General features: G+C 41.5%; 1 protein-coding gene and 1 long non-coding RNA gene across 5 annotated transcripts; one reads left to right on the top strand and one right to left on the bottom strand.

Moving 5' to 3' along the window:
* Nucleotides 1-211: 211 nt before the first annotated feature.
* On the bottom strand, nucleotides 212-8551 carry TRIM59 (tripartite motif containing 59). 3 transcript variants are annotated; one of them, XM_074834349.1, is made up of 3 exons: nucleotides 8394-8551; nucleotides 6924-7054; nucleotides 212-3431 (listed from the first exon to the last, which is right to left on the bottom strand). In XM_074834349.1, exon 3 carries the CDS (start codon nucleotides 3426-3428, stop codon nucleotides 2205-2207), a length of 1224 nt encoding a protein of 407 aa, XP_074690450.1. In that variant the 5' UTR covers nucleotides 3429-3431; nucleotides 6924-7054; nucleotides 8394-8551; the 3' UTR covers nucleotides 212-2204. The 3 variants fall into 3 exon arrangements, with proteins under 3 accessions (XP_074690450.1, XP_074690451.1, XP_074690449.1); XM_074834350.1 differs by lacking the exon at nucleotides 6924-7054 and having other exon boundaries at nucleotides 212-1239; nucleotides 2182-3431; XM_074834348.1 differs by lacking the exon at nucleotides 6924-7054.
* Nucleotides 8552-8799: 248 nt separating this feature from the next.
* On the top strand, nucleotides 8800-13742 carry LOC141927251 (uncharacterized). 2 transcript variants are annotated; one of them, XR_012624345.1, is made up of 4 exons: nucleotides 8800-9220; nucleotides 10408-10886; nucleotides 11630-11722; nucleotides 11889-13742. It is a non-coding gene; the product is annotated as an uncharacterized LOC141927251 (long non-coding RNA). The 2 variants fall into 2 exon arrangements; XR_012624344.1 differs by lacking the exon at nucleotides 8800-9220 and adding an exon at nucleotides 10159-10234.
* The last annotated feature ends 703 nt before the right edge of the window (nucleotides 13743-14445 follow it).

The raw sequence follows: 14445 nt of genomic DNA, 5'->3' as shown, positions 1-14445 counted from the left end.
GCCAGTGCCAGGCTAAGAGGAAAATGAGGAAGCTCCCGAAACTCCTGCCAACCCACCTCCCGACAGGCCACAGCGGAGGATCTTCCTACAGGTCACGCTGCAAAAAAAATGGGGCTGCAGCAGCGAGCCAGAGCACTGAACAGCCCCAGGCCTGGGGCTCCCGCCTCTCGCCGCCTCAGCAGAGCACGAACACCAAGGTGTCAGCCAAGCCTACTGTAAGAATATATTTTATTCGTATGCAAGTTTATTAAAATATATAATGCAATTAGAAGTACGAGTACTAAAGGTTTCAATTGGTGGTAAAGGCATTTTATAAATTCCTGTAGTCTTGAAAAATAAAATTGCATTATAAACTCTTAAGTTAAAAGTCAGGAAAACAAAAGACAGGAAAGTCAAAAAAGAAGCCTCGCAGGGTAGCGGACACTTAGCACCAGGTTTTGAGACTTAGGTGCCAAGTGACCACCTTTGAGCAGGGCTTAAGACAAAAACTCCCAACTTTATCAGGAAATTAATAAGACAGCATTTACGCAGTCCCAGGATGCGCTTAAACGCCATTTCAAACCCTGACCAGCTGCATTTGTGGGATTTGCCTTTGCAACTCTAAAAATTCACAGAAAATATCTGTACAAGTTCCAGAAGTGCTCTTGCCACGGAGGCCAAAGGCTCTGAGCATCAGGGAGGGGCCTGCACAGTCCAGGAATGAGCCATTTGTACCCGTTTGGTAATGAATTGATTCATTTGAGGAAGCTGCTCTTAAGCGTTTTATCAACAGAGTAATATTTGATACCAAAATTGTTATCAGGGCCTTTCTTTAGGCTTGAGGACCGGAGCTGCGTCGCCTCTGAGCGCTGGCCTTGTGCTCGGCTCCCCTGAAGCCTGGTGGCCACTAGCTTGCAGGACCCCAGTAGCCTCTGCTGGTAGCAACGGGCAAGTCTGGCTTTGCAAAGGGTTTAAAATACCAAGCAGTTAAAGACTGCCTTAACTACTCAAAATTCAATCACTATTTAAACTTATATTATTTAAAAACACACAACAGCCAAGCAGTGCTGCCGTGCTAGAACAGACTCATTATTTTTATCAAGTCAAATCTAATTAGACATGGTGAACACTCCTTTTTGGCTTCTTGGTGACTTGTAGGCTCACCTGCATTCTGCTGTCGTAGCCACAACACCCCACAGCTTGCGGAATCAGCCTGTTAATAACCAAAGGCCAAAACCAGCTTTCACAGGGGGTTCACTCCTGAAAAGTTAGAATTTACAAGATTGAAAATTGAAATAGATTAAAATAAATTGAAAAGAGAAATTCACATTTGTTGCCAAGTTATTTTAAGAGCTCTTGACAACACCTGAAATCCTCACACTGCTGACTTCAGTGAGAGTTTTGCTACTGCCTACAGTTCTGTCTATTTTCACTGTGTATGAAATGATTTAGGGAAGTTGGGGCTGGTTTTAGTAAGCAAGGAGATCTCCTTGCCAGACTAAACAAACACCTGATCTGTGTGCAGCTGGCACTAAAAAAACTGTATGTAGTATTTCCCCAGGAGCCCTGCAGATACTGCTCCAAGAAGGGGGCAGAACCATGTGAAAGACACAAAGTTGTTATACAGAGGTTAAAAAAAAAAAAATAAAAAAATTCTGTCATCCACTAATAACCAGGAACAAAGCAAATGAAACAGGCCCATGATTACAGGCTTTAAAGAGCATGGGTGTATCAATTAAAATACATTCAGAGAGGCCAGTAAAACCCAAAATAGGAGGTTTCATACAGCAAAGCTAGTGACCAACCCATCCGGGACCAGCTGCTCTGCAGGCTGAGGTGTTCTGATGTTGTAGTGCTTTTATTAAATAAACAATTTAAAATTCTGTTACCAAAATTAAAAAAATAGTAGATGTTGAAGGAGTTTTTACAAAGGGGACTCCAGATTACAGTCTGCGAGCTGATTACAGCTGTCTGGGGCAGACAGTGTTTCTGACCATCTTCCACTTTAAGCAAACACCAACCTACTGTACTGTGGGAGCCTTTTCTGCTGCAAATCTTCTCGGTTAACTAAGAGTTAGCTAAGAGGAAATCTAAACAATACAGAAAAAGGAAGGATTTGGAAATAGGAATAGTGCAGAGCTTTAACAATGCAGCTTTTAAGTAGAAATTAAAAAAAAAAATCCTGTGGATTGCTACACTAACCTTTAATCTGATTATTAAAATAGTCAAAGAGAAACAATTCTGCCTAAAAACTCTGTCAGTAAGTTAAATGTATGGCACAGCACATCCGCTAAATTCTGCAAATGGGTGTGGAAATCTTGATAAAACAGCAGCAAGGATTCCGAAATACAAGCAGGAGTAGCTTCGATTACAGCTGATGATAATGGCTTGTGAAATGAAAGCAGAGCTACTGCTGTGACTGTAAGCAGCAGCAGGATGGCTGCAGGATTTACAGCCTGGAGGAGTTCTGCAGATTCTCTTCCTCCCTTTCCACTGCCCTGGCTGCATAACTTCCTTTTCGGAATCAGTTTTATTTTTGGAATGAGGACCTTGTTGATCTGACTGATTTCAGTTTTAGACCACACATCTTTCAGCAGGTGCCCAATCCTCGGATAAATCTCCACAGGTTTAACATCCGGTAGCTGTTTCTGCTTCAAAGCTTTTATACGTTGATGCATATCATCCACCTTCTCAAGAAAAATAAGTGGGGACTCTTCTTTCTGAATAGATGTGTTCAGTGACATTAATTCAAGCTGTTCTTCCCGTATTTTTTTCAACTTCTCAATCTGAGGCTCATACTCCTCTGAAATGCGGGTGTTAATTTCATCCAGGGCAGTCAGCAGAGCTTGTTTTTTCCGCTCCAAGGTATCACTAAGTTTCTTAAAATACTGGAGTACTACTTTTTTATCATCCTGAACAACGCCTTCACACTGGGACTTCTGTTCTTTCAGCTTTTCAATAAGCAAGCACACATCAGTCCAGTGTTTATCGGTTAGTTGCTCGAGAAGTTTTCCAGAAGTCTCCTTTTCTTTTAAGTAGGCACTCTGAAGGTCGTCTATCGGATGACCGTTGTGTTTTCCTATCGTGAGGCAGTGCCCACACACCAATTTTCTATCCAAAAGACAGTAAACGTTCAGCGGTTGCCTGTAGTGTTCGCTGCAGGTTGCGACATCTGAGTGATCTTCCTGTTGGTATTTTTCAATAATCGCTTTCAATGCAAAGTTGATAGGCAAGGATTCCGTCCCAGCAGCAGGAATTTCAACAACAGTCCGACAGTTGGGACATTTCAGAGGAACTCTCAGGGGTCTCCAAATGGAAAAGTTGCTGGACAGCTGAATAACACCTTCCAGACAATTCCTACAGAACGTATGGGAACAGGGCAGGACCCGTGGATCTTCAAATATGCTGTAGCAAATGGAACACGTTAATTCCTCCTCAAAGTGATGCATGTCCTAAAAAGAAAAAAAAGATAAAACAGTTTAATCTCTTTTTTGGAACCAATCCATTTAAAATAATTTTATTAATCTAAGCACCTCAACAGGATGTTTTAATGACCACTAACCCAACCTCCACTGGCAGTTTGTTGCTAAGGGGATTAAAAAAAAGACCAAAAAAAAAGATGGAATTGAGCAATGGTTCAAAGATTTCAGCAAATTATGATCTAAGTGACTAGATAGTGTTCACCCATATCCAACTTCTGCCTTAAAAAGCTAGGAAAAGGAGCAATCTGCTACTAGATATTTTTTACAGTGGGAAACAGTAGGAGAAAGTGATAAAAGTTAGAACTAATGTTTCTAAATAAGAATTATGAACATTTTCTCACACTATCAGTAACATTTTCAACATAAGAATGGAACAATAAGTACAGAAACTTTTTTTCTCCCCTTTTTAAAACTGTTACTTTTGTAATATAAACAGTCACTAGAGTATTAAGCAGTCAGATTAACTAAAAGCTACCTCTAGGTTCTGGCACAAAGGAGAGTCTCACTCAGTGGCCCTTAAATAGCAGTAATTAGACTCGTGGTGCTAGTCCTGGGTTACTTTAAGCACATAACTAAAAACCTAACTTTCGTTTTCCACCCTTGGTAACATTGCTGTGTTTTTCTTTGTCAGCTTTTAGCGAAATCACACTGTAAAGTCACAAATAACAATAATTCTAATGTCAGTTTTCATAATAACTCATAATTCTGTTTTTCATTCTGCTAAAAATAATGGGGAAATTTGTACGGACTGTCCTTATCTGTGTGTCATATTTTCCTGTCCCCTTCATCAGTGCTACTGTAGACTTTGCTACACTGCAAAAAGAAATTGTCCAGACATTTAGTATCAAAGATTCTCAATTTAGTGTTTAACTCTAAATCTGAAAACAGTAACACGCAGCTGGGCTACTGCAGCCGCACCAAGGGGTTCCTGGGCCTTTGTCTGGTTCAGTCAGGAAAATAACTACCTAAGAGAAGTATTTAAGGATGTTATTTTATTTAGCTGTGCCCTCTTGATCTTTTTAACACAGTAACGTATTTTTGTATCAATTGATCAGCAGTTTTCACTGACACCAAGATTAACAAAGTTTGATTTTAAATGAAGCTACTTAAAAGGAACTGAATTGTTAATTGTGCTCTTCAAAAAATGAAAACCACTAAGGATTAAATTCGTCACTAACTAATAAACAATGTACCATAAATAAATTAAGCAGCGTTGTTCCTGAAAAAGGCACAGAGCTCAGGTGATGGAAGCCAGAAGCTGAATACTCAGGTTCTTCGAGAGTTAAATCAGCTCTGAGCAGAGAAACCTTGTACAGAAATAAGCCTGGCTTATCTAGCTTTATTGAGATAGGCTGGTACACCCCAAAGTGAAAGTGTTCAACTCTGCAAGTCTGATCAGACTCTCTGGCCTTGTAAAACCAAACTGAATAATAATAATTAAAAAAAAAAAAAAATCTAACCGCCATCGTCACCCAAAGCATCCAGTTCAGTTCAAGGAGTTATTTGTATGTTGTTGGATAAGTCAACTTTATATTGAAAACACATTTTGATTAATTCAGCTTTTAAAAAATGAAAAAAATCTATCCAACACACTTCAGGACATTTTTCAGCTAATTAATAAAAAATGTTGGTTCACTTATTTGAACTTTTAAAGAGACCTTGACAACAGTTGGAAGAAAATTTACTGAAGAGAGACATAATTCATGAGTACCACCCTTTAAAAGAAGAACAATAGAGTGTTAGCAATTATAACTAACGTGTAAAGAGAATTAATATCACGTACTACAGACATTTAGCAAAAGACACTCACAACACTTCGACACTACATCTACTTCTGTCCTGCACTGCTCTTACTACAGCCCATGAAGTATTTCTCTTTTTACTGGGGAGCCACAGACCTTTATTTTCCAGCTTTTCCAATCAGCCTCTGTGGCAACACTGGGTTCTTTAGGTCTGTATGTTCATAATTTCACATTTTTAAGTGATGTTCCAGACACTGAGACTAAAGAAATGTGTCAATAATGAAGGGAAGCTGACAACAAATCTACACCACTGTCTAGATAAATTATTTTTTGAGAATTAATTCCCATAGGAAATACATTTAAAGGTTTTATTTTTTTAAATATAAAGTTATTATGAATCTTGGGAATGTCACTTCTACTTAAAAGAAAAAAATCAGTTAAGCTTTAGCTCATGATTAGAAAAGAAAGAATCCTTTGTAGGTGCTCTCATTCATTATTTTATATACATGGAACTAATATAGTTTAAAAAAATCTCTATGTTTAAAATTGCTATTTTTCGCTAAATCTAGGGCAGCAGTTCTCTTCAAAGGAGCTTTTAAAGGAGGGAAATATTCTTTATGAAGAACACATGGCTAGCTTATTTGAGCTACGTAAAGGGCAAGATAGAACTAATCAAAAAAGTGTTTTAACTGCAACATAGTTTCTTGCTACCCTAAAAACAAAGGAGCAACTTTACAAAATTTTTCGTAGCCCTATTGCAAATCACCTTAAACTCTGCAGGAGTGTGTCCCCCCCCGCCCCCAGCAAAGCCAGGCCCCTTGCCACAAGCCTGCGACCAGCCAGCCAGCCAGCCTGGAGGCTTGCGCTCCCATCAGGGCCGTTTCATAACCCTCGCAGCCGCTAGCCAGAGGGACTGAAATTCCCATTTCCACAGAAACATACCGCTCTGTTTCCCAGGCAACTGAGAAATTTAAGGACTGACAGCAGTTGCTTGTAGGGAGCAGCTCTGGAAAGCCAGGCCAGCAAGGCCCAAGGGTGCATGGGGCACCCTGCTCCAGCCCCCCAGGCACCTCCAGAAGAAATGGCACTTGATTTTTCAGTTATTATTCATCCATTTCAAAACATTATTTGGAATGTTAACGTCCATGTTTGCTATAAGCACCCTGTGGTTTTTTTAATTTCTTCTAGACAAGTGGTCCAGAGTTGCACCAGGGAAGGAAAAGGTAGAAATCCCAAAATTCAATTTCATCCTGCACTAGCAGCAGTGCAGAGAAAATAACCTGCACATGAACAGTGGAAATAAATCAGTAGCTGGCTATCAGAAACAGAGAGACTGAGAATACCAGGGAAAAAAGGCAGAGAAGACCCAACGTCACAGAGTTAAGCAAAGAAAAAAAGTTTTCCAGGAAAAAAAAAAAAGAAAGTAGCAGGAAGCTGGTGAATGCTTTCCTGCCTGGAGCAGATAGATACTTTTCCTTAAATGTTCCAAACAACTGTGGGAGCAAATACGTGTGTGTATATGCATATTTATCGCAAGAGTCACCCAGTATAAGCAATAACAAACTAGAAGGTATTTTAAAAATGCAAAAGTGTAATTGTGCCAGTAGCTCAGTGAGTTTCAGAAACCTTCCAGCAGTGGAGGCCTACTAAGTGACTGTGATTTTATCCTCTTCTAATTAACGATGCTGTAGACGAGGTGCAAACATGTAAGACAGCATACCTGTATTATAGTTCATCTGCCGAAGCTTTCAGTTAAACAGATCAAAGTCATGTAGCTGCGTTCCTCACCAAGCCATCAGGCCACTGCTCATCCAGCTAATTATGTCAAATGTTCTTTAGAAACAATTACACCTGGAATACAGCATGCTCAGGTTTCAGGTAGATAAACAACTGACTGCCTTACAGCAAAAGCCCGCTGTAACAAGCCGCTACACCCCATTCCACTCTGGAGGATTTTCAAAGGTGAATTTGACGTTGGGTAACAGTTGTGACAGCCTGTCCCAAGAGTTGCGAGGGAGAAGGCAGAGCCTCCCCAGGAGTCTCCTTCCCGCCGCGGTCAGGGAAGGAAACAGCTGCTCTCTCCTGAAGGACCCAGTAACACTCAACTCCGCTCTCAACACCGTACTGCGCTTCAACTAAATCCACCTCAGAAATGCTGCCTCCCCATCCCACAGTGGTCTGTGAAGTCCTCCTGGAGCACTAGCACAGAAACTCAAGTTTATGCTGTGCAAAAGTAAGAGATTAAGTGATATTATAGTTTTCCATTTATAGGTCACCTTCGTGATAAAGGGTGACAGAACTTTAAAAAACAACAGAAGGTCAAGGCGCAGCTGCAGTGTTTGTTGGTGGATCAAAAGGGATGGAGCCTGCTACACAGCTGTGAGGTTCCCTGTTGTAACAACAGGCCAGGCACCAGAAATCAGAAACAACAGCTAGACCTTAAACCTTCCTATTCCAGCCCATTTCAGCTGTACTGCTTTATCCCATGCCCAAGTCATGGCAACTCTCAACCAGGGATGTTCTGCCCCCAGTCCCTGTTCCTACCACAGCTCCTACACCACTATCTCAGATTTTTACGCTGTTTATGACCCGAAAGGAGATGAACACAGCTGAGGAGCCTTGTCTAAGTTTCCCCACCGAGCTGTCCTGGCAGTTCCCTCCTGTGACCCCTCCACCGGCTCCTTGCCTGCTACTACAACAAAAAGTTACCACATTCAAAGCACCCGATCCTTTCCATACTCGTGTTTTGTTGCCAAGACTCGCTCTCCAGCCCGTATCTCTTGAACTGTCAAAGCTTCTGGCCTTGAGCGTTCATTTATCATTTGCCTCAGGATTTGGCAGTGGAGGAAGAGGACACCTTTCCCCCTCACCTGCAGACCCTCTGCCAGCTCCTATACCTCATAACGACAGGATCCGTGCCTGTGTTAGTAACTAGAAAAAGGGATCGACACTTAACATCAGAAACTTGTTACGGTAACAAAATGAGAAAAGCGCTTGAAGAGGCGGTGGGTTGGCGCTCGCGATGTCTCCAGGGGTGGCGGCGGGTCCCTGCGGCCACGGCCCCGCCGGCGCCGCGATTTTACCTCAGAAAACCGCGCGAGCGCAGAAAACCTCCGGCGCCAGGTCAAGCCCTCACCCAACACCTCCCGGCGCGGGTGGACGCGGGGCACCCACCCACCGCGGAACCTACCTGGGAGCTCCCCTCCGCCGCCGCTACCAGCTCAGCCGCACCGGCAAAGAGCCGCTACCCCGCCCTCCTCCCGAGGAGCGGGCGGGCTCCGCACGGCGAGGCCGCCGCCACCTTCAAACCGCCGGGCCCGCGGCTCGCCTCAGCGCCGCCGGACTGCGCATGCGCGGGAAGGGGGAGCAACGGCCGCGCCGTTCGAAAATAAACGGGCGGCGGGGAGGGGCGTTCAAACCGGGCGGCCGTTAACGGCGGGACGGGCCCTCAGGGCGCCGGTACACCGCGCTGGGGCGGGGAGGGGCCGGCGGGCGCGGCCCCTCAGGGTGAGGGGACCCACCCGGGCGGGCGCCATTAAAGGGAGCGGGAGGGGGGGCGCTGGGTGGGGGAACCCACCCCGGCGGGCGCCATTAAACCGAGCTCAGCGGCGGGAGGGAGCCGCGACTTCCCGCCTCACGTCCCCTCAGCGCTTAAATCCGGCCGGAGTTTAAAGCGAAGGGGGGTTTGTGTCATACGCTTGGCTAAATTTTTAAGGTAGAGAGCAAGATGGCAAAAGAGAGGAAAATTGCGATTCGGGAAGGGTACGATTCCACCATCATGAAATTAAATAATTAAAAGTGGAAACACCCTGGGATACAGCTGTGTTTTCTCTTCTGCTCTTTTGTGTAATTACTGTAATCGACATCTTGCCAAACTTGATTCTTCTTCGTAATTTGAGGAGAAATTCACCCTGGAGCTGGAAGCTAAGAGACATAAAAACTTCTGACATCTACTTCAGGGGAAGCAGGAACCGACCTTCTGCCAACTACTAATCACAGAAACAAAAATAAATAAATGTAAGTGGTAATGCTCACTTTCAATTGAAGCATGCTTACCTATGCTGGCTACTTAAGACAGGTGAGGTATTTTAAGTGAAGCAAAACTGCTACTGCCATACATTAAAATCGGACTAGTGTAATGAATAATATAGAGCTTATCTTCTCGCTGAGCAAAACCAAGATTGCAGTAGGAAGTGAATGGATTAGGCCTATGGTTACTGACAATTTTAGTGACATCTGTGACACTAGTAAATCTCAAGATTTGATCAAAGTACCCAACATAGCATAAACTCTCCTCATACTCCAGATTATTCTGTATTTATTTACAGTTCATCAAACTAACTGAATTTCACTTCTCTTTCAAAGAAATTCACTGTAAATGTAACATCTGAGAATAACTTTACAGTTTTAATGTTGTAATGCAAATCATAATACATCCTCATTCAAAAGTTGAACATGTCTTAAAACTGGTATTTAGAGGACCTTATACAAATATCTGAGAAACACCTGGAATTATGTTTCAATAATAGAAAAACCTCATGCTCTAACAAATTAACCATCACAGTTTAGCTGATAGGCACAGTTTATAACACTAAATTGAGCTGTAATTGGTCTTTTTTGTGTGAAGCTCTTATGACAATACTAGCCTTACATTTCTATCTTTTGATGGTAGTTACTGCCACGTTAGTCTTGAATATTTAAGAACTTTATTTGGAATTTTTTGTATGCTATCAAGTTGAAGATTTTCAACTTTTCAACCTTAGCAAGTTGAAATAGTGTTTTCTATTACTGTAGTTCCACTTGCAGCAGTACAGGTGCCGCAATCTAAGTGCAACTTGCTCAGAACAAACAAGTGTTTTCGAAAAAAACCACTTTTTTCAACTCCCACTGTTTCTGATTTTTTTGTAAAAAAAAAAAAGTCTGTTGGCTGTTGACTAATTTTTCTACCCAAATCTAATTACAGTTTCTAATACACGTTCCTTATGATCATGCCTCTGCGTACACTGGATTTCAACACAGTCCCCATGAAGAGTAGGTCAATAAAACTATTCTTATTTTTGCTACCAAAATGGGCAGGGGAGAAGGAGGGGGAATTAAAAACATACTTGATTTTTTTTTTCCTCTCTGACAGAAAGGGTTAAGGAAAAAAAACCTCTTTGAAAAATATTTTAGTGACACTCACCTGTTTGCATGATTTTTAACAGGAAAGTGTCAATGTCATCCATTAAGAAAAATGATCTCCAGACAGATGAAGGTCTTTCTCCCAAACAAGACACAAGCTCCAATGTCAGAGTCTCCTTATCCTACAGAAGAGAGCTGCCTCCAAAATGGAAGTGGAATATTCCTTCAGAACAGGGAAGCCAGCATGAAAAAGAAGTTTCCCACAGATGAAGGAAAAGGCTGACATAAGGAAGAGCTCTTCTCTTCCTGGAGATACCAACTCCACTCACAAGTCCAACGCGAGGCCTGCTCAGGCTACTATCCAGACACCACAAAGATTTATCTAGAAAAACTTACGAATTAGAAAGTTTCAGTAAAATTTTTATTTTGCCATGAAAGGGACTTAAGATGTTGAAAAACAGATCCTTCCTTAAAAAAACCCCCATGGTTTGGAGAAACACTACGTCCTTCCTGACTTGAGAAAGGGACTGAAGATGTCTTAAAAGTGATCTTCCAAAAGAAGGTAATGTCCTTTCAATAAGAGATGCAGTAATGAGGAATAAAGTGTATGTCCAAATACTGAATTCTAACATTAAGGATAATTTAAAAGAAATGCCAAATAGATAAGGTTCTTTAAATAACCAATTTCAGCTTAGTCTTAGTTTTACTGAACCGAAAACAAGTAATAAAGACTAAACCAGCATAGACTTCTTATTTCAGAATTTATTTCCATGCTGGGGCAATTCTGCATGTTGGTAACCCTACAGTAGGATTGAGAGAGTATTTTGTGTATTTTTTTTGCAAATACATAGTCCAAACATGGTGTATTTCTCAGGCTGTCACTTCATTCTATGCTCCATTTGACTATTCCAGATGTCCCCCAGTAGAATCTTTGCTAACAGCATTTGTTTGGTTTATTCATATGCCCAAACTATGCCCAGGAATAGATCAAAGAGGACAGAACAAGACTGCAGGTGCAAGATGCAATTATTTTTTTTTCCTGTTATGCTTGGAATGAGATAAAATGAGCAATCCAGAGCTAGTAAAGTAGGAAAAGAACTAGCACTATGTAAATAATTAGTGCATCTTACATTTAGTTTTATAGGAGTTTGGGGTAAACAGCAGAAATTCTTCCTTTTCTTTCCACCACCTTACAGTTTCATACTTTCAAGCCAGAAGACTATCTCAGTTGAAGGCACCAGGTTTTAAAAGTTGCTTGCTCTGTCAAAACCATTCTTTAAATCATGCCCTTCCCCTTAATTACAGGTGGACAGATCCCTGCCAACTGTGCCCCCATCCTGCCTGCTGACGGTTCCAGAGACCAGAGTCCTACATGCCCTTGTTTCTGCAGATTGTTTGGTTTGTGAATTAATTATCTCCCTCATCCCCTGCCTCCACTTCTAACCCAGCTCGCAGTTCTGCATCTGCCACCAAGGTGGCCTCATCCATCGCCCTTGTGCTCAAGCAGCCACAGGGGCTCAAAGAACTAGCTGAAAACTAACCCAGAAAATAACTTGTTTTTCAGAGAATGGATCCGTTGGCTGGAGGATGATGGCACAGAACGGGTCATTCTACCAGATGGGTCATGACTAAACCACCTGCTGTGGGTATGTCAAGATGATGAGAGCACATTTCATAAAAAGTCACAGATGAACAGAATGTGGGCGTTCACCGACAGCAGTAATCCACTTTCTATTACAGAGATGTCATCTCAAACGTTTTATTTACTATTTGAACAAAAAAAAGTAGTATTAAGCCAGATACACAAGTCTTCACATCCAGTTTATTCTGCCCTTGTGCCCAATTTGTAGAAGAGGCTGCAACCCCATGGATGTTCCATTGTTAGCATGACATTAACTGCATCGCAGTGGCAAATCTTTCCAGATGAAACTTATTCCCAAAGTTATCTTCTAACAGAATTCTGCATCTGGCAGAAATTTCAACAGACAAGACAATGAGGCAGTGTTCAATCTGCACAGCTGACAGTCTGCCACAGACTAATGCCAGAGCCATTCTGAAAACGTTAGCTTAAGAGGCAGCCCCCTTCTAACTGCATTCGTAGGGTCTGGTGCAGCAATAACCTCCCTAAAAAGCTGTTTCTGCAATTTTAAAGTCAGGTGAAATACAAAAATCCTAACAATCGCTACGTTTTGAAGATGCACAACTAGTGCAAAATACACATCCCACCAAGTCAATGAACGTAAACCAGACGTAGCAACAAAGGTGTCATTTGTGTCTCAGTACAAATCAACACACTTCCAAGGTTCACCCCACTAAAAAAAAAAAATCTGCATTTCTTATATATACGATTCTAGAAAGCTATCATGTGGCAACACACAGAAACTCACAGCAGCTAAGAAATGAAAGTGTCATATAGCCGAGATAAATGTGAAAGCAAATCAAGGCTTGCAGCTGCACATACTATTAAAACAAGTGATACAGTTTGAGCAAATACAACATTTTGGGTGAGGAAAACCTCCAGATCCACAATACAACCAAGCTGCAAACTAAGGCTTTGGTTCCACCATCAAAGTGGAATTGCGGACTGCACACTTCTGGTTGATTACAGAAACCTCGTCAAAAGAAGTGGAAAAATGAGTATGAACTGAGTGAAGGAGTGTGAATCTGTGACTGCTTCCAAACAGCTTCAATGAGAAAGAGTAAGTTGGGCATATAGTTAAGGAAAAAAAAAAAAAAATAATTGAAAGCTTGTAAGAAGGGAAGTAACACAGTAAGACAGAGTAAGATTTTACTGTCGCAGTATTGCTCAGGCAAGGGTTTTACACATGATAGCCGTGCACAAAACTTCACTGGCAGCACAGACAGCTATAAAAATAATACTCTGAGGCTCACAAAACACTCAGATTTTTGCCTGTATTTCATTGCTGAACCAACTATAGTTACCAGTTCCTCTTATTTTAACATATTTGAGGTAACAGTATTTTTCAGACTCCAAGTCTGTAGCTGTCCATGGTATTGCAGTACTCCCCTCCCTCCTCAAGCTCATGAAGGTCTAAATCTGGTTCGTGGTTTTTTGAAAGATGCTTCTCCAGCTCATCAATACTTTAATTTTTAATTTTAATTAATACTTTAATTTTTGTGGTGGTGGATGGGAACATCTACTGATACTTTACTCCAGGATCTACACTAAGTACACTGCAACAACACAGAAGAACAACTCCTTGTAAACTGCAGTGCCCCAAAGTCTGAATGGCACAGGCGCTCAACCTGGGAGTAGTTTTGTTTCTGGGCTATGTGTACTACATAATACCAGATAAAAGAATCATTATAATCCTTTCCTCTCTACTACCCCCCTCAACACACCAGGAGGGTCTGAAGGAAAGAGCTACAGACCAAACATTGTGAATTATTGTCAAAATCTCCTTTAACTCATGTTCAGAGTAGGAACATAAGTTGTTTTATACTCAGTGTGTTTTTATGTACTTAAAAGAATTAAGAATTCAAGGTGAAGCAACATTTAATCTGAAAAACTGCCGTCCTAGGAATGACATACTTCATACCATGATCTGGTGTTGCTGATGCGAGGTCTGACTACTGACCATCTGCCTTTCCCTCAAGTTACAGAACTTCTTAACACATTTACCAATAGCTGGCGTTTAAAGTTTCCCACATTTGTCATTTTTCTAGTAATAGCAGCTTTCAGTGGTGTTTTATTGAAATTTAAAAGTATATCAAAGGTATTTACATATAACAGTTTTAATGACAGCTTGAAGAAAACCGTTTTCCTCAGCTTTGGAGAACACCAAACCAGCAGAATAATATAGGACCCCTATTTCAAGGGATTTACAAGCAAAAATGGGAATTGCTTTACAGAAATTAGGTTTCCAGTGACTTTTCCATAGGTATAGAGCAATATTAACTTTTTCAATTAATTTTGTGTGCCTTCTGAGTTTCACTCTGGCAGTAGCTAAAACTTACTATTAGGAAGAGTTTGTAAACTTTACACATTTTCTGCTACTAAGTTTCCTTTCATAAAGTCGATTTGATCCAGATGCAGGACTTCTGTAATTGTTTCCAGCCTTGTGACCAGCCTTCCTGCCAGTAATTTGGTGACATGCAGA

The sequence above is a fragment of the Strix aluco genome, chromosome 9 (assembly GCF_031877795.1).
Source record: "Strix aluco isolate bStrAlu1 chromosome 9, bStrAlu1.hap1, whole genome shotgun sequence".
In the NCBI taxonomy this organism is placed as follows: domain Eukaryota; kingdom Metazoa; phylum Chordata; class Aves; order Strigiformes; family Strigidae; genus Strix; species Strix aluco.
This window is presented reverse-complemented; position numbering and strand designations above follow the sequence as displayed.